Genomic DNA, 18,030 nt, shown 5'->3' with positions numbered 1-18,030 from the left:
CAGATGCTACCTTGGACTGAGTAAGCACATGAGAAGTAAAGTCCTCTCTCGATGAACAAAAACCAAACTCTATAAGWCACTCATWATTCCCGTCCTGCTATATGGTGCWGRGKCWTGGACSATGACAACAWCWSWTGAGTCRACGTTRCGAGTTKTCGAGAGAAARGTTCTGCRAAAGATTTATGGTCCTTTGCGCGTTGGCCACGGCGAATATCGCATTCGATGGAACGATGAGCTGTACGAGATATACGACGACATTGACATAGTTCAGCGAATTAAAAGACAGCGGCTATGCTGGCTTGGTCATGTCGTGCATATGGACGAAAATATTCCAGCTCTGAAAGTATTCGACGTAGTATCCGCTGGGAGAAATAGAGGAAGAGGAAGACCTTTACTCCGGTGGAAAGCCCAGATGGAGAAGGGTCTGGCTTCACTAGGAATCTCCAATATCCATTGCGAAAAGAAGAATGGACTGTCGCGCTGTTATTAACTCGGCTATAATCGCGTAAGCGATGTCTACGCCAGTAAAGAAGAAGATACACGGATGCTTCAAATTCCAATACCGGAAAAAGGTGATGAAAACAAATCTTGAGGAATAAAGTAAATTTCACGGCCGATGGTGTAGATATCTCAAGTAGGTTTCTTCCTTCCCGGTTCACATTAATATTTGAATACAGTGCCCTCATGGTATGTTAAGTAACGTTGTATGCGTGGTGGGCAGAAATGTTAAAATAGTGGTTGTGTCTCCTTGTCAGAAGCTTATTATTTAATATTTCAGGGCCCTTGAAAATTGGGGCTCCAAATCAACTTTAAGTAATTCCAGAGACATAATTGTATTATAGAGAATATACCCTTCGCTCTTTGACAAGCTGGATACTAACACTGCTTACACCATGATATGTTTGCTGTGAAAATGGCAGATTGCGTTAAATTTTAGCAAACACACAAATCGCAAATATATACAGGCTTGTGCATGGCTTTATGGCTGCATGTAATTCATTTTGGCATTGTAGGACATCCATCAATCTCCTTAAAATTTTAATTTAGACAACTTTCAGAACTTACAAGAGATAAATATGTCGCTGTCGTGCGCTCACTTTGATTGCTGCAAGCCATAGAGGCAACACGCATAGGGTGTCGGTGTGCAGGTTGACTAAAAACTTTCTGTCGCAGCTGTCTTGTTCGCCTTCGAATGTCATACTTTGCAAAGTTTCATGTGCCAAAATGTTTATATATAACTATTATTATTTAGAATATCTAACATATGGCTTAAGCGTATGAATTTGAACCCAAAGTAACTGCATACTTTTTTTTAATAAGATTTTAATGCTATTTCCCCTTAAAATTCACACTCTAAGAGCTTTTTACTTCCGCAGAAGCTGTTAAAATTTAATACGTCTGCAATATGTATACGAAATTTGGAGCCGAGGTGAAAAGTTTTTATGCAAGGAGTGAGTTTCTTTGTTGATATGAACCTGGCTATGGCATATAGCTGTTCTTTCCGGAAACAAACCGGAGATAAAAGAGCTTGGACTCTAGCTAAGTGATGGTCTTGAACGCATTAGAAATAAACAACTCACAAACCTTCTACCTTTTGGCTTCTAGCTTCCTCTGCCAACACAAATTGTGAGCGAGATCGAATAAATACTCAAATATTGAGTAACCTGATGCCAACGCACTCCGAGGCCATTCTACCATGCATTCATGCTTTCATTCACACTAATAAATTTGAGCGCTCAACTTATTTCTCTTGCTTCGTTCTTCCTGTTTCCCTCTAGTGGCGTTCATCTTTTGTAGAATTTTGTTGCAAATCTATGTATGTGTGCATGTAGAATCACAAGCCTGTCCCACCTCGGAGTTTAGCCACCAATTCATGTGCATGTTAAAGAGATTTTGTTATTATTCCGAGAGCTGCACATGTGTGAGACTTGACAGCTTTGGGATAAATAAAGTGAGGCTACCATTTAATGTTTTGAGCCACATTTACCTTCTCAACAATAATACAACAAACTGCAAAGAAGGCATATAATGTAATCCATGTATGGTAAACCTACATGGCTATGTGTGCGTGTGTGTATGTTTTAAATGTGAAATTTCACGCATGCGATTATGAAAAGTTTTGCACACAACAAAGCAACTGTGTAAACTATATATAGCAAGTGGCAAGAGAGAATTCAGAAATAATTCGGTTACTTGCTCTGTGGATCTTTTTGTGGACGCAGGAACTTGTTAACTTATTATTAAACAAGGAAATTGAATTGTTCTCAAATCAGATTGCGAGACACAATTCACTTCACTAACATACTATATTTATTATACAAATTTTCGCTCCATAGTTCTCATTCATTTTTTTTTTAATTTCTGCGTTCCGCATTTTCCTACCGGGCAGTTTCTTGAAGTTGCTTATTCAAGTTAAGCTGAAGGATGGCGTTGGCGATTCGAACAGAAATAGATAAATTTGTTTCAAGGCAAAATAAGAAGACGCGAAAACATCAATGCAAATATTATTAGAATAGGAAAGAACACTTACAAAGTTACAGTCCTCATGGTAAATATGTGTCAACTGTTAAAAATCCAGTGAAGTCCGGACCAAGACTAGTCTTCGTAGCAATAAATATTGGGTAGTCGAAAAATTAATCGGGAAGTTGAAAAAAAGTTAAAGCTGTTCAAAAATGATTGATAATAATGAAGAAATTCGCTATATAATATTTTGAAATTTTTGTATAAAAAAAGGGAAGAATGCCACGCAAGCCACCAATGAAATTTGTGAAGTTTACGGCGACGATTCTGTATCAGAACGTGTAGCACAACAATGGTTCGCTCGCTACCGTTTTGGAAATTTCGAAATTTCGATTTGTACTGATGCAATGATGTCTCTATCAAAAATGACAAAAAGTGGTACATATTTGTTTATTTATTATTTAGAAAAAACATTGTTGAAGAAATACGAAAAGACTTTTTTGACTATTCGAAGGCATAGAGAATTAATGAGCTTTTGGACTTTGAGCACTTGTGAGCATTAAGAATCATTTGGTATATTTATTTAGGCATAACAGTATTTATTTATACTCAAATTGTCATATCTAGTTATCAAGGTAGCGAGCGCTTTCAAGGTGCCTTGTAACTGTGCCATGTTTTCTGTTTTCTTGGAAAATATTCTCTTGTTAGAATTAAGAGGAATGCCATTGGTTGGTTCTACACATATCATTACATTCATTTCATTCAGAAAAAAAATAGAAAAGAATTTTATAAAACGGACTTTATTTACCGGCCCTTAGAGTACAAATGATAGTTGGCTAGTAGACCACAAATATACCAAAAACGATCCTTAACACATAAATCGCTTGAGGACAGATAATGAAGAGCAAATTACCAATAAGACTGTATATTTTGTCGCCAAAGTATTTATATTAAGACACAACTCTCGTTGGGCATCGTGTAGATAGCAATTGCTTTAAAAATGCTTTATTTCTGGACGTTGGTAATTAATTATAAAATAGAAAATTGGACTCAAAAGACAAATTTTGGCTTACGCAATTCAGAAGCATCGCACCTTGACGCACTCCAGAGTATTGTGTTTTTGTTGTAGCTGTAATGTTAAGGCTGTTATTGCTTTTGACAGCAGAAACCGCCATGACTATCAGCAGCGCTATAGCTGCCATCGCCATTGCCACCGCAAGGCTCCGTCAGCAGCGTAACCACTTTGCGTCCACTGTTTTGTACGTGAACTCTGCTATTTATAAAACTTGTTTGCTTGTTTTCTTCCGTCGTTCTGCTTATTTGTCCGCGCCAGCGTCGGCTACGCCTATGCATATTTTCTTTACTTTCGCTTGTTATTCATTTAAATGTTTTTGTTGCTTTTATATTTGTAGAAGCAGTTGTGCTTTTTCCAGTGCCATCGGGGAACTCTTGTGTCATTCGCGCTGCATACATACACACATCCACTCGGAATTCCCGTTCTGCGAGCGTATTCGCTAGCCTGTTGACTGCTGCCTGTTGCCTATTGTCTCCATAGCGTGTGTGTGCGTGCTTGTGAGCCGCATAGCTGAACAAGCGGGATCAATGTATTACAGTTGAAAATGTTTCGTTTTTATTTAATATAGCTTTTCAGAGATTTACACGCATCTACATGCAGAATTTCACAAAAATAAAATTTTAATTAACCAAATTTTGCAAAAAGCGTGTCGATAAAACGTCTGACAGTTGATAATTTGTTTGGGGGCGTGCTTCTGACACCTTTGCAAAAATGAAGGTAAAGCGTGGGATTTTCTGTAGAAAGATATTATTTTCACAGCGGATATATATACATATATTTTGGAATGTATAGCACCATGTCAACGCGGTGTATGCCTCCGCGTATGAGTAATATTTAGTAGAACGCCGGACGAGAAGGCCGTAGAGTATTTGGCAACGATGTGTGGGTTAGTAATTTATAGAATTATTTGGCAACCCATGGCTTTGAGTTTCTTAAGGGTGTGGGTTAAAACTCAAACCATAATACATACGTTCATATCTAAGAAACATAATGAGCGCATAGAATGTTTGAGTGTTTTTCGGGGACCAAACGTGTAATACTCTCCATTTGTCTGATAAGGTAAAGACTTTCTCAGATAGTCAACTTTTAGTAGTTTTAGTGAAATTAACGGAATGTTTATTTTTCCTGAATTGGTGATTTATGCAGAGCACAAAAAAAAAAAAGAAATATTGATAGTCGATAAAGTCTTTTCGTATTTTGTCAATAGATGTCGTTGCAGTCCAGTGCTACGAATCACATTGCGTCCTAGCATATAGTGTTGGAAAGGTGAGATTTTAAGCTGCATTTCACCAAAGAAAAACTTAAATTCGCGGATGTCGAAAAAAACTAAAAGCTCTTCAAAAAATTAGTGAAAATAATGAAGAAATTCGCTTATTTTGAAAATCTATATAAATAAAAATGAATTGTTGTTCGCTAGTCTGATTAAAACTCGAGAACGGCTGGGTCGATTGAGCTGATTTTGGTTTTAAAATGCTTGTCGTAGTAGGTTCTAAAGCTTGTAGGGTAGGTCTAAACGGTGAGCAATTGAATTGAAGAACTCATTAACAACATAATACCAACTTTGCTCCTAACATAGTGTATTTAAATTTCAAAATATAAAAATAATTTATGTGTTGACATGTTTGATGGGTGCCAATCTTACAGTGTTACCAACTCTCAAAAATATTTTTATTATAATACCGGGGCATCTCGACAGGATATAATTTATAGAATACTAGCTGCATTGCCGTGCCCATTGCCTGTGGAGACTCCACATTGCTCATTGTTTACTAGATATAGAATACTACATAGTTTGCATATATTGTAAGCTAGAAGCTGTAACTTCAGCAGTTTAACAGCGCAGTTTTCATTTCTATGAAAATTTCGAAGAGGCAACATATGTCATTTCCACATATGAAGACGGCATTTTCATTTCGGTAATATGAAAATTAGAAGAGTGAGTTAAGACGGTTGTGTTAATCTATATAAATAAAAATGAATCGCCAAAATGTATGTGCGTTCATAACTTTCATACGACTGAACCACGTTTGGTAATTCTTTTTTTAATGTGGCCGTTGAGGTTCAAGGATAGTTCTTACGGCAAGAAACTTTCGAATAATTTCCGGGAAACCCCTAAAAACAGCTCTTTTGTTTTTCCCATATAAACGAACGAATGTTTGTTTGTTAGTAACGCTAAGAGAACGGCTGCACCAATCTTTATGAAATTTTCAGAGATTATTCGTTGTGGATCGGGGAAGGTTCAAAAATTCAAATACCTTATACTTTTCATGTGGAAAAGTCGGAAAATTGGATAGTTCCAAAAAGTAACTCTTTTCCATACAATTTTTTTTTTGTTAATTTTTGTTTGCTTTGTTTTTCAACATTTTGATTTGTGAATTATTTGAATCGTTCAATTTCGGTCGTTTGCTTTTTTATTCCGGCTATTCAAAAAAAAATTACTGAAAATTATTCACTGAAAACTTTACATACATATGAGTGTTTTCACATTCTTCTTTGGATGGTGGTTACAAAAAATCAAATTGATGAAATCATTTCTGCGGAAATTCCTGATGCAGAGAAAGATCCAGTATTATTCGAAGTGGTGAAAACCTATATGATTCAAGGACCTTTCGAACATTATAATCGCTTTTCGGTTTGTATGGCTGACAATAAATGCACGAGACACTATCCACGTGTTTTTCTTTCGGAAACACAAACTAGAAACGATGGATATCCACTCTATCGGCGTAGCTCACCAGACGACAATGGCAGAACATTCAGCATTTAATTTAGAAGAATGAATATCGAAGTTGACAACTCATGGATCATGATATACTCACCACTAATTCACATTCAAAACTCTTATTGATGTTGAGTATTGCAGTTTGGTGTAATCGATAAAATACGTTTGTAAGTGCGTCACTAAAGGAAGCACAATGGCGGTTATTGGTGTTGAACGAGTTGAGATCAGCAAGTATCAAATGGGTTGATACGTGAACTGCAATAAAGCGCTTTGTAGGATATTTACTTTTGCAATTCATGACGTTTTCCGACCGTTGTGCGTCTCGCAGTTAATTTGGAGAATGGCCAAACAGTGTATTTCAGCCCAGAGAATACAGTACAGGCAATGAAAACACCGCCAGTAACAAAATTAACATTTACGAGTTTTTTCTCAACTTTTGCCAGTGATCTGTTTGCGAGAACATTGCTCTATTCGGAAATATCTTGACATACATGCAATGCATCGTCGAGGAAATAGTTACGAAGAAAGGAAGGCAAACCAGTAGATTGACATCCAGGTGTGTTATCAACTAATTCCTTAGGACGAATTTATACAATGCACCTGTAAAATGACGATGGTTTCTACCTTCGATTAATGTTCGCAGTTCAATTTCATTTGAGTCATTGTGAGCTGTGAATGGTACGGTGTGTGCAAGTTTTGGAGGAGTAAGCCAGCGAACAAAAATAATATTGCCGAAGACATTTTACGTGATCTTCGCTAAAAGATGGTGGTAGTTTTGTATAAAAAAAGAGAAGAATGCCACACAACCCACCATAATATATCAGTTCCTGTAGCACAACAATGGTTCGCTCGCTTCCGTTTTGGAAATTTCGAAATTTCGATTTATACTGATGGAATAATGTCGCCAGCGCAAAAAATGGTCGACCAACATGGTACATATTTGTTTATTTATTTATTGGTATAAATATAAAAAAATAAGTTGAAGTTTGCTTAGAAATATAATATGAAAAGACTTTTTCGACTACAAATAGTTAGTAGATTAATGTGACATCTAATGCTAGGCCTCGGAATATTGTCTGTTAAGAAGGGGATTTGAGGTTCTTCTATAGTTATGTAAATAACACATTTTTCCTTTTTAGAGGAATTACTGAAAATTTCTCTTAATTGGTTTCAAGGTTAGAGGCAAAGTAACGGTATTGTGTGGGAGTACGTGCACTGCATGACAAATTATTAATCAAGTTCCCAAACCCCTTTTAATTTTATCCTCTCTTACTTTGAAATGGCTTCGATAAAAATAGGCGCTCCAGCTTTTAAACGATAGTTTGCCTTTCCTCATAAACACTTAAATTTACTTCTCAACGCACTTTGTGCTCAGTGCTCAACTATTTTTGTATGCATACAGCTGTAGAATCCATAATGAGCTTGGGAAGTGTTAGTCAACAAAGCGGATATCTAACGGATATCGCCTCAGCTACGCTTCGCACCTTTACCCGTTCAATGTGGAGAAGAGGTTCCTACTTATCAATGTGCTCACTGTAGAGCAGAGTCCTTTACATTTCAATGCGTGATTGTGTGGGCCGCAATGTTGGTTTGTTGCTCTACATTGCTGTTGCTCACTTAAATTTGATGGCAATGCTTCGATAAATGGGCATACAATTTTATGCTGCAATACCAACAAGCGCATAATATTAAACTCTGGTCATTCGGTTGGCAGTTATGACCACTGCGTTGCGTCTGGGGCACTGAACACTTTGAAATCCCGTTTGTGCAATTTACAATTCTACATTCCTGCCACTTTACCCTTTTCCAATGCGATAGCGCAGAGAAGCCGATGCACACACACCCACACCCACACTTATGCCTGCATGTGGGTGGTTGGGTGAGCAAATATAAAAGGGAGCCGAGGAAATAATTTCCGGCTTTTGAACGATTCAAAGGGTGATAGACCGGAAATCAAATTACTGCAATGGCTTAGACGTTAAACCGCTATTTTGAGGTACAAAGTGCCGCAACTACCCGCGAAGACCCGTTAAAAGTATTGACTGCGCGTTGAGTGCGCACACAAATATACTCTCAAACTTACACACACATATGTACGTGTAAAAAGAAACTGCTGCGTGTGTGCTCCATGACAAACTTTGCTCCATATTGCATGTTCAGACGTCATTGGAGCTCAGTTCTTCTTGTGAATATATATGTATATAATATGTTTCTCTTTTCAAATGTGTATTTATTTCTAAAGAACGCCATGCATGACATATGATATTTATTATAGAAATTATGTATGTTAATATGAAAATTTACTGTGTTATTACATTGTCTGTCGCTGGAGCAGAAATTGGGATGATAGTGCTCTTAGTGGAGACAATTGATGATGGAATTGGTGTTAGTTTTAATGTCATGCTTGATGTCAGAAGGCGTTATTGCACCGGAAAGATGTAGAACGAATTGACAAATTCATCTAAATATTGTCTTGAAGTCAGGTTGTGGCAAAGAGATAGGTGGAAATCAAAATGTTCAGGTGCCACTCCGCAGACAAACTATTTCATTTGGTTTACAAAGCAAAAGTCTCATTTCACTGCCGAGTCTTCTGATTTGTTGTAACTTTCCTTTCTTTGCTAATCAAGTCTTATTGGCTCATAGATCTGAAAAGTTCATTACTATTTTTGGAGAGCTTTTAGAACTATTTTCAGTTTGCAAATACTGCCATTATTTTTTTACAATATTTACAGAAATCACAATATTCTTGGAGCCAAAAAACCATAATTTCCCAGCAAAATTGTTGAAAAGTTTATATAGGTTTTGGGTGACTGCTTATCTCGATCGTATTCAATTTATTAAATGCTTAGATAATCGGACCCTTAGCTCACTAAGATTGTTAGTTGTTATTCGCAAGATTTATTCCAAACTAATATATAAATGAAACTTTGAATGAAATCGTAGCGTGACAGCAGCTGCAAAGTACATTTGCAAAAGCCTTGAAACTACGAATGAAGGTAATCAATGAAATTTTCAATCATACAAATAGACAGCTGGAAATTACGACAGTGGGAAGTGCAAAGTGCTCAATGTAGATAGCACTCAAATTGCTCACATAACACTCACCTTTGCTTAAGCGATGGTGTGTCAAGGAAATATAAGTATTCTAAAGTACCAGAGAGCACAAAAATCGCAGCTCGCCAAAAAATATCGTTTTGCGTCCAAATACTAGAACTGTCTCGATTCATAAAACTTTATCTATTGGCAGCATAATTGGGTTCTTCTCCATTTATTGGTGTAGTAAGAGATTTCTAGCCAAGCGTTTATAGCCGAGTTAAGAACAGCGCTCCAGACGTTTCTTCTTTTCGCAATGTGGCGCCAATTGGAGGTTCCAAGCGAAGCCAGGTCCTTCTCCACTTGGTCCTTCCAACGGAGTGGAGGTCTTCTCCTTCCTCTGCTTCCCCCGGCGGGTGCTGCTTCGAATACTTTCAGAGCTGGAGCATTTTCGTCCATTCGGATAACTTGACCTACCCAGCGTAGCCGCTGTCGCTTAATTCGCTGAGCTATGTCAATGTCGTCGTATGTCTCGTACAGCTCATCGTTGCATCGACTGCGGTATTCGCCGTTGCCACTCTGCAAAAAACCATAAATCTTCCACAAAAACTTTCTCTTGAAAATACGTAACGCCGACTCATCATCTGTTGTCATCGTCCATGCCTCTGCAAAATATAGCGGGAGGGCTTGAGTGACTTGTAGAATTTGGTCAATTTATGACGAGATAAGATTTAACTTCTCAATTGCCTACTAAGTCGGAAGTAGCACATGTTGGCAAGTTGTTGTTTGTTTGTTGAAAGACAGAAGATATTTCGTCTTGCCCCTGTTCACTACCAGACCCATTTGCATCGCCAGCAGCTATACACTTTTATAGATAATGGTATCTTCTCTACTTAGTTCTGCAGCTCGAATTGTTTTCTCCTAGAGTAGTTTGAAAAAGTCGCACGTAGGGGAGTCGTTTTGTCTGAAACCTCTTTTGGTATCGAACGGCTCGGTCATTCACGATCCTGACGGAGCTTTTAGTATTGCTTAACGTCAGTTTACAGAATTAACATTAATTGACATTGACATTTCCAACTACCTGAAGAGATGAGATTACGTCTAGAGAGCCTTGTAAGAGCCGCGGCTCAACAAATGATAATACTTTAATAGCAAACTTGTTGAATTTACCGTTTATTCTAGCTTCTGAATTCGGGGGAAAAAAGAAAACAAGTAAACTTTCAATAATAAATTAAACGGAATATTAAATATATAACAGTATTTTAGTTAACTCCTTCCATTCGCTTAAATATTGATTTGCTTATTTGTTTTGTCAGCACTTCACTGAAACGCGATCTACCTTTATACAACAATTTATCATGCAGTAATTAATTTTTCATTGGTTCTGCAATCTGACCTGCCAAAGTTAGTGTGTTTCTAAAAGAAAACGGTGTTTACAATGTATGTACGCATGTGTGTGTTTAAGCTCCTTTTGGTTGTATTGTTTGGTCTTTTCGGCTCTACTGCGACAAAGCACATTGTTTGGAGAGTGCAAATTGTTTACCATCGTCGTCTCTTTCATTTAGTGTTTGGTTTTACTGCTGTTCTCTGTAACGTCAAATTGCCGCTACGTGTTCGCTTTGTAGTCGGGCCAATATCAAACACATATCCTTACATCACTTACAGGTCTGTGCATGGATGTGTTCATACTTTTGCATGTATGTCCGTCTGTCGAATTTCACATAGCGATTGAGATTTTATTAGTACTAAAATTAATGCCTTTTTTACTGTTGTACATATATTTATGTGAATACTGATATGCTGTGTATGTATGGGGGTTATAGGAATGTAATCTATATCTGTGTAACCCAATTTAGCCGACAATTTGTTTATTTTCGTTGTCTGTTCTGATAGGTATGATATTTGAAAACTGTGTTACTTGCTCGGTAGGCAAAAGATATATATATAGTCAGAAAAATTGATTTAGACTTTGTTTCAGTTGGCGGTTCCGAAAATGTTGTTGTTGTTATTGTAGCGGCACAATTCTGGTGAGTTGACAGTCCTGGGCGGATAAAAATCCGGGTCCGACCTGACTGTCGTGGGCACGGTTACTAAAATGTTCCCACTGCATGCTTCTGAGACATTTAGAAAATATGCTGGTCTCTCATTCAATGAAACAGTTGTCGAATTCGCCGTTGAGGTGCACTAAACCTAGAATTATATATTTGCCATTCGCCGCTCAGCAGGCCAAACATATTTATGGCATAAAAAGTTCTTAAAAAAATATGAATTCAGCTAAAGCTGACTGAAAACCATAAGGGTCAGATTATAATCTAGCCCCATATGCTCTTACATGTGGCCTGAACCACTGTTAGGGATGGGGTTTAACTGCTTCTACTAATTGTGTTCTGACCTTTATTTTCATTCCTTCCAAACTCATAACAAAATAACTGTATGAGTAAGTATCTATTGTAGTTGAGGACGGTTGGGAGAAGAGTTCAGTGAATTTTCGTATTGAGTTATATTGACATTCGTAGTAAAGTTTACAGTTTAATAATTTCACAAAGTTTTTCACTTGGGAACACTTGTCAATTGTGAGTTGAACCCAAAATTTTTCGTTATCAACATTCCTCCAAAATGCCAAACTTTTTGATTTCTTCAGTAGCATAGCCTGTTGCTGTCAAAAGCTCTAACATTTGAATAACACAAACAGCTTTAGTTGCCTTTTTAATTTTCTTCTTCGTGTTTTGTTTCTCCCTTTAGATTTGTCAATGCCATTGTCCTTGAGAGCCTTTGTTGGCGAATGGAAACCAGAGTTTTAGTTACAAAACGACCGACAACAAGTAAAGCGACAACTGTCGCAAATCAATTTATATCAATCATAATTAGGTGTGAAATAACAACATAAACGAAGCCACACACAAACGAGCCGAGCGCATGACTGGTATGAGGTAGAAGAACGGAAAATTAACAAAGTCTTCCAACGCACTTGTCAGCCACTGAATTTGATTAATTGTAACAATAAAGTCGAAACAAATGTTGCGCAGCCAGTAAAGAGTACGAAGTGAATATAGCAACCGAGCAACAAGCATCGCCTGACTGCATACAGATAGGAGACAGAGTGGCAGTGCGCGGACATTTAGAAATTCCATCCTGGCAATTGTTAAATTTGACACGCTCGCAATTGTCACGCGAATTGTCGGCGAACTGAGAACGTTTCACTGTCGCCTATCCTACGGTCCACATGCAGAGCAATTAAACAACAACAATAATAACAAAAACAACAGTAGTAGGGGAACATAGACCGCGAGAAAGAATTGTACAATTAAATTGCATGAATTAGCAGTTTAGAGCAGTGAAAGAGTAATCAACAACCATACATCAGTGCTGACGACCACAACTAAAGCAACAACTATCATAATTACAGCAACCTACATATCAGCACAGAATCACACAGCCACACACAACAACTGGTGGCCCACTGAACTATCTGATTGTCGAACTGCCGCCACAATAGCGGTACTCCCAAAGCAGCTCCGACAGGCCACAGGCATAGAAATCTACACACATTTGGGCGCTCACACACATACAAAGCTAGCATTGCCCGCAAGTGCCAAGCCTGCCGGGATACAAATTCAATATTGTTGCCGTTGTTTGGAGTTTATTAAATTGATTGGCCGTAACTAATTGGACAGTCGAGCCGGGACAAGCGTTCGAAAGCCGACGGCAACCACAGCTATATCAAATCCTAGTAAGCGGGCGTACGAATATAGTCTGAGCAACAAACAACAATTACAACAACACCATCCACATGCAGTTGTGAACATTTTCCATTTTATAGGCACACAACAACACTTTCACGAGTAGTCACACAGGTAATACTAACACAGATCTATTTGCATACACACACACGACACGAAGACAACCTAGGGACATTCACTAGAGAACTACATTGTCATACATACAGACACACACAAGCACCAGCACACAACAACGCACATAGTTTAATGAACACGGCATTTCATACAGTGTTGGGGTATAATTTAATTAGCCAAAATAGCGCAACGTTGGAAGCAACTCAAGCAGCATATACTGAACCAGCCGCAACATAGGCCGGTACAACGCGAAGCGCAGCAGCCGCTGCAGCCGCAACCACAATCACCTAAGCACCCGCTTCAGCAGCAAACACAGCCGCTCCAGCAGGTGCTGCCGAAGCTCCAGGCGCAGCAGGCGCTAGAGCTAGCTACCGCTCCGCAGCAGCAACAACAACAGCAGCAGAGGCAACAGCAGCCAACGCAGGCGTCTCAATCTTCTTGCGTGGCGTCTGCAGCGGCAACAAGGAACGATCCAGCAACATTTGGTCCTATTAATCCAGCAACCACAACAATAACAACGGCAACAACGGCGGCCAGAGTCTTCTCGCGTTACGATAGTCTTGAGGAGCTGCAGCAGCGTACGAGCAGAAGTGGAAGCGCAATCGGAATATTGCCAGTGGTCGCGGCACAGGGTCCACAAGGATCGCGCGGCAGTATAGCAGTTGGAGCTGGGGTTGGCACGGCGGGATTATATGCGTCTGCGGGTGCACGTTTACCAGTAGCAGGCGGTGTTAGCGGAAATAGTGGAAGCGGCAGTGGTGTTGGTGTACGTGGTTCGCGCAGTGGTAGCATAGCACCTGGATTGGATGGTCATCGTGCAGTGCTGAGTACCAGTGGAACGGGCGTGGTATCGCCGGCTGGTCAACAGTTAAGCAGGGGCAGTGTGAATGGCTATTCAACGGCAGCTGCAGCGGTTGGTATTGGTGGTGGTGTTGGCATCGGTGGTGCCGGTGGAGTGAGCGGAGGCAGCGGTTCACAATTAATAGGTAGCACTACCACGACGGCACGAGGGCGTCTTTCAATCAGTTCACCATCGGGCGCTGGTGCAAGCGCATCTACAGCGATACAAGGTGGTGCAGCCACAGCAAATGAATTCTTATTATTAGGCGGTGCTGGTGGTGCAGGCGTTGCTCAAGGAAGTAGTGGTGTTGGTGCTGCAGCAGGTAGCGGAAGTCCCGGGGCTGGCGGTGTTGGTGGAGCAGGTATTCCTAAACGCCAAGGAAGCTTTTCGAATGTTTTCTCGAAATTAATCGACGGAATGCCCGCCGGTACAATGTTCTCTAAATTCAAGAGTGCCAATATGGCACCCACTTCCCTACAAAGTATCACAGATACAAATCCTATTAGTCAGTACTTCGAGATCGGCAAACAAGTGGCCAGTTCAGGCCCGGAATTAGTGTGGCGGATACACGATGGCTACCGCAAAAGTGATGGCAGGGTAAGTGCAAAAATTTAATTTTACCCATGAAGAATATATATGTAGAAAAATTATAGAACTATTTATAAAAATAGTCAGAAATCTTCTGGAAATTTCAAAATCAATATTAACGTTTTCTTTAATTATTTATTCTTTAGGAATGTTCTATATTTGTCTTCGAGAAGAAAATCGCAGAAAAGCTTCATAAACCCCGACGTAAAGAGGCAGTAACAGAACTACTGAGGAACTCTGTAAAGACAATGGAGCGTTTCCGTCACCCCAAAGTAAGTAGATAAATGCCTTTTAATTATAGCATTTCATTGTGTCTTGGATTATTAAGACCCTGACTTGACTCTTTACATATTATTATACTACACTTATTTTTCTTACTTTTTCATAGATTCTACAAGTTATTCACACAGTGGAAGAATCGCCAGATACTTTGGCTTTCGCTTCTGAACCTATTTTTGCTAGTCTCTCTAACATTTTGGCTTTTCATGTAAGTAAACAACTAGATAAGATAGATTAAGATTTCATATTTTTTATGCAAATTAGTTATTCTTTTGACCATTGGTAATGATGAAGCTTCGTTTTAGTCGCACTGTAGACGATTAAGCCTTGCTTGCAATATTTGCAACACGGAACATAAACTGTGCTGCTAATACTATACTCAAGGAGTCTATCCGTTGATTCTAATTTTCGATGACATTTCGGCTGTTAACTGGGAAATGTGAACCGTGATGTTTTATTCCAAGGCTCAAATCGAATAATATTGCCCACATAGACTTTAGATTTCACATATCTCCACTTGAAAACCACGATCTTGGTGGCCAATCAACTGGCTCAGAACGTTAAATTATCTGCTCACTGAAGTGTTCTCTCAATACATCCATTGATTGATGTGATGAGTGAGAAATGGCGCCGTATTGTTGAAACCAAATGTCGTCAAGCATCAAATCGTCGGTTATCATGTCCCGTTATGGTTTTCATTGACGAATACCTTCTTACCGACATCATTTTTGAAGAAATAGGAACCGATGATTCCACCGCCCTACAAACTACACCAAACCGTGTTTTTTGTTTTTTTTGGATGAGATGGCTGCTCTTAAATCTCTTCACGTTGCTTGTCCAAAATGAGGCAGAAACGGGCGTCATCCCTGAACAAAATTTACCTCGAAAACGTCTTATCTTTTTAGAACATTTCAAGAGCCTATTTTGAATGCTTTCAAGTTAAAATCTCGACCTAAAATGTGTCAAGTTTTCACACGTCAGTCCGAGTTGCTGCGAACAGCGCTTAATCGACTCTCCACGGTCTTCATGTACACTCTCAGCTATGGTTGCGATATTTTCTTCACTGCGTACTGAACGAGGTCGAATATTATCCAACAATGAATGCTGGATCTCAAGATGGGTGATGGCGCGACCATCCATTCTTTGCGGAACGTGAATTTTCCTAATAAAGCTGAGCGACTTGTAACCGTTGCTCAGGCGTAAGTCTTTCCACCAATGTAAGTAATGCCAAACAATACTGAACAAAAATAACATGACAGCTTGACATAACTCACACGTGATCTGTCAAAAAAAAAAAATAAATTGAAAAAAGTGCCTCTACTTGCATCACCCTGCCTCTTCTTTGGTTATGTAGCGCATTGGTTTTCAAAAGTCACCTTCACAAAGCTAAAGTTGCATAAACACTCGTATATGCATCACTAAGTACACCTATGCATTTAGGCAGCCGAGCGTGTTCGGCATTTGGTCACGTGCGGCACATTGCGAGAGATAAACTTTTCACATTTCGGCTTATATCGACCACTAATGCTGGGGTGTAGCATCCCTGCTTGCTCGCCCACTGTAAAACACACCACATCTTCTCATCTTCTCTGCTGCTCTTCTGGCCCCCAGCGTATGCTTAACTTGCAACGCCTCGAATATGGTTTCACCTATCAACGGCTGTGTTTGGCGTGAGTGTACATAACTATATGAAGCACAGGTTGCCAAAGCTGCTACTGACACTGTGTCACTTGGCTGCGGCAACGGTAAGGGGCTGGCGAGTATGAGACTCTAAACACACACTTTTCACTGTGGGAAGAGCGCTTGCTGTCTCCCTGCTGGTGGGAGTGCTGTGTGCAGTTTTGCGGAAATTGATACACCGCAGACTGTTTACGCGTCAAGCACTACGCCCCGCTAACCGACCTTTGCATTTGATTACGTGCACCGTTGTCGCATTCATATAAATTTACGTATGTTATATTAAAGGTAGAACTAGTTAGAAAATTCGTTCATAAATGACCAACATCAGTGAATATTAATTGTTCTTATTTGTTATACATAGGAGTAATATGAAGGAATATGAATCGAAAAAAGTTACATTCGTCCGAAGCAGTAATATCACATTTGTCGGAACCACTGATATTAGATCACTATAGCATGTAGCTGTCATACAAACTGTAGGATCGGAATCCAGATTTGTATGGAAAAAATTTGTATTTTACGAATTATCTTTTCGAAATTCGGCATGGGTTATTGTAAAAGGTATGGGTTCAATTGTAGACCAAGTTCTTTAGATAGAATTACTATAGAATATAGTTTCCATACAAACCGGCCAAACAAAACAAGCTCTTTGACCTTTTTTGTGGAAGATAATTGGTTGGACGCGACACTACTAGTTTAGCGAGTAATTGATTAGGTGCCTATGCAAAGCTTATCTAGGCCTACCTCTAAGAGCAACGAAATTTCAGCATTCGCACAGCAATCTGGCTTATATAATATAACGCCTTAATTCAAAAGAGGCTCATAAAAAAGCAGATGCTCATATTCTCCACACTATGTTTTAGTACTTATTTAATATATATATATATATATATATATATATATATATATGTTAACTGTAACTGCAAAGCTATATTATTACATAAGCGCACAGTAAGATATGTAATTCCAATAAAAAATGTTGTTGCAGCATTGTAGACCGCAACTCAGGTGCAAATGCGTTGTGCGATTAAGTTCTTGATCCGAAAAACTATATCACATGACTATTTTGTATAATATTAAAACTGTAACGTTAAAAACTGGATGCATAACTGAAAATACACAAACGAGCAATCATATTTCGTTACATAAATTCCCGGTTTATTGTTTGCAGGAATCGAAAACTTATGAAAATGTGGCCATGCCTTCGAACAGTGGAGCGACGGGCACGCAAAGCACTCAACAGCAGAATACAGCAGGGCCCCAGCGGCCAGCTCATGCGAAGGAGTATAACTTTTTGGATATCGAATTGAAATACGGCTTTCTGCAAGTGAGTTTTGAGCACAAAACAACCTTATTGGCCTATGTGTGTGTATGTGTATGAGCAAACCAATGTAAAAATAATTCGTATAGGCGTAATCGTAAATATGAAACCAATTAATTTGCTACTTTCAGTTGAGCGCACAATTTTAACCAATAAGAAAACAATTGAATTTCACAA

General features: G+C 39.0%; 2 protein-coding genes across 3 annotated transcripts in view; both read left to right on the top strand.

Annotated features, from left to right (window-relative positions):
• Positions 1 to 14,394, top strand: part of LOC108968954 (RNA polymerase II degradation factor 1-like) — a 29,815-nt gene extending 15,421 nt beyond the window's left edge. The window contains exons 2-3 of the mRNA XM_018933339.1: positions 13,321 to 14,189; positions 14,251 to 14,394. Coding sequence (XP_018788884.1) covers positions 13,321 to 14,189; positions 14,251 to 14,394 — 1,013 coding nt within the window. The remainder of the gene's footprint in view (positions 1 to 13,320; positions 14,190 to 14,250) is intronic.
• Positions 14,395 to 14,402: 8 nt separating this feature from the next.
• LOC108968961 (SCY1-like protein 2) overlaps positions 14,403 to 18,030 on the top strand; it is a 35,320-nt gene continuing 31,692 nt past the window's right edge. For both annotated transcript variants that reach the window (XM_018933348.1, XM_018933347.1), the window contains exons 1-4: positions 14,403 to 14,582; positions 14,720 to 14,845; positions 14,962 to 15,060; positions 17,704 to 17,859. In XM_018933348.1, the coding sequence (XP_018788893.1) occupies positions 14,403 to 14,582; positions 14,720 to 14,845; positions 14,962 to 15,060; positions 17,704 to 17,859 (561 nt within the window). The remainder of the gene's footprint in view (positions 14,583 to 14,719; positions 14,846 to 14,961; positions 15,061 to 17,703; positions 17,860 to 18,030) is intronic.

This window comes from Bactrocera latifrons, unplaced genomic scaffold, assembly GCF_001853355.1.
Source record: "Bactrocera latifrons isolate USDA-ARS-PBARC rearing strain unplaced genomic scaffold, ASM185335v1 scaffold_235, whole genome shotgun sequence".
Taxonomy (NCBI): domain Eukaryota; kingdom Metazoa; phylum Arthropoda; class Insecta; order Diptera; family Tephritidae; genus Bactrocera; species Bactrocera latifrons.
Note: the sequence above shows the minus strand (reverse complement) of the source record. Positions and strands in the feature narration are given on the sequence as shown.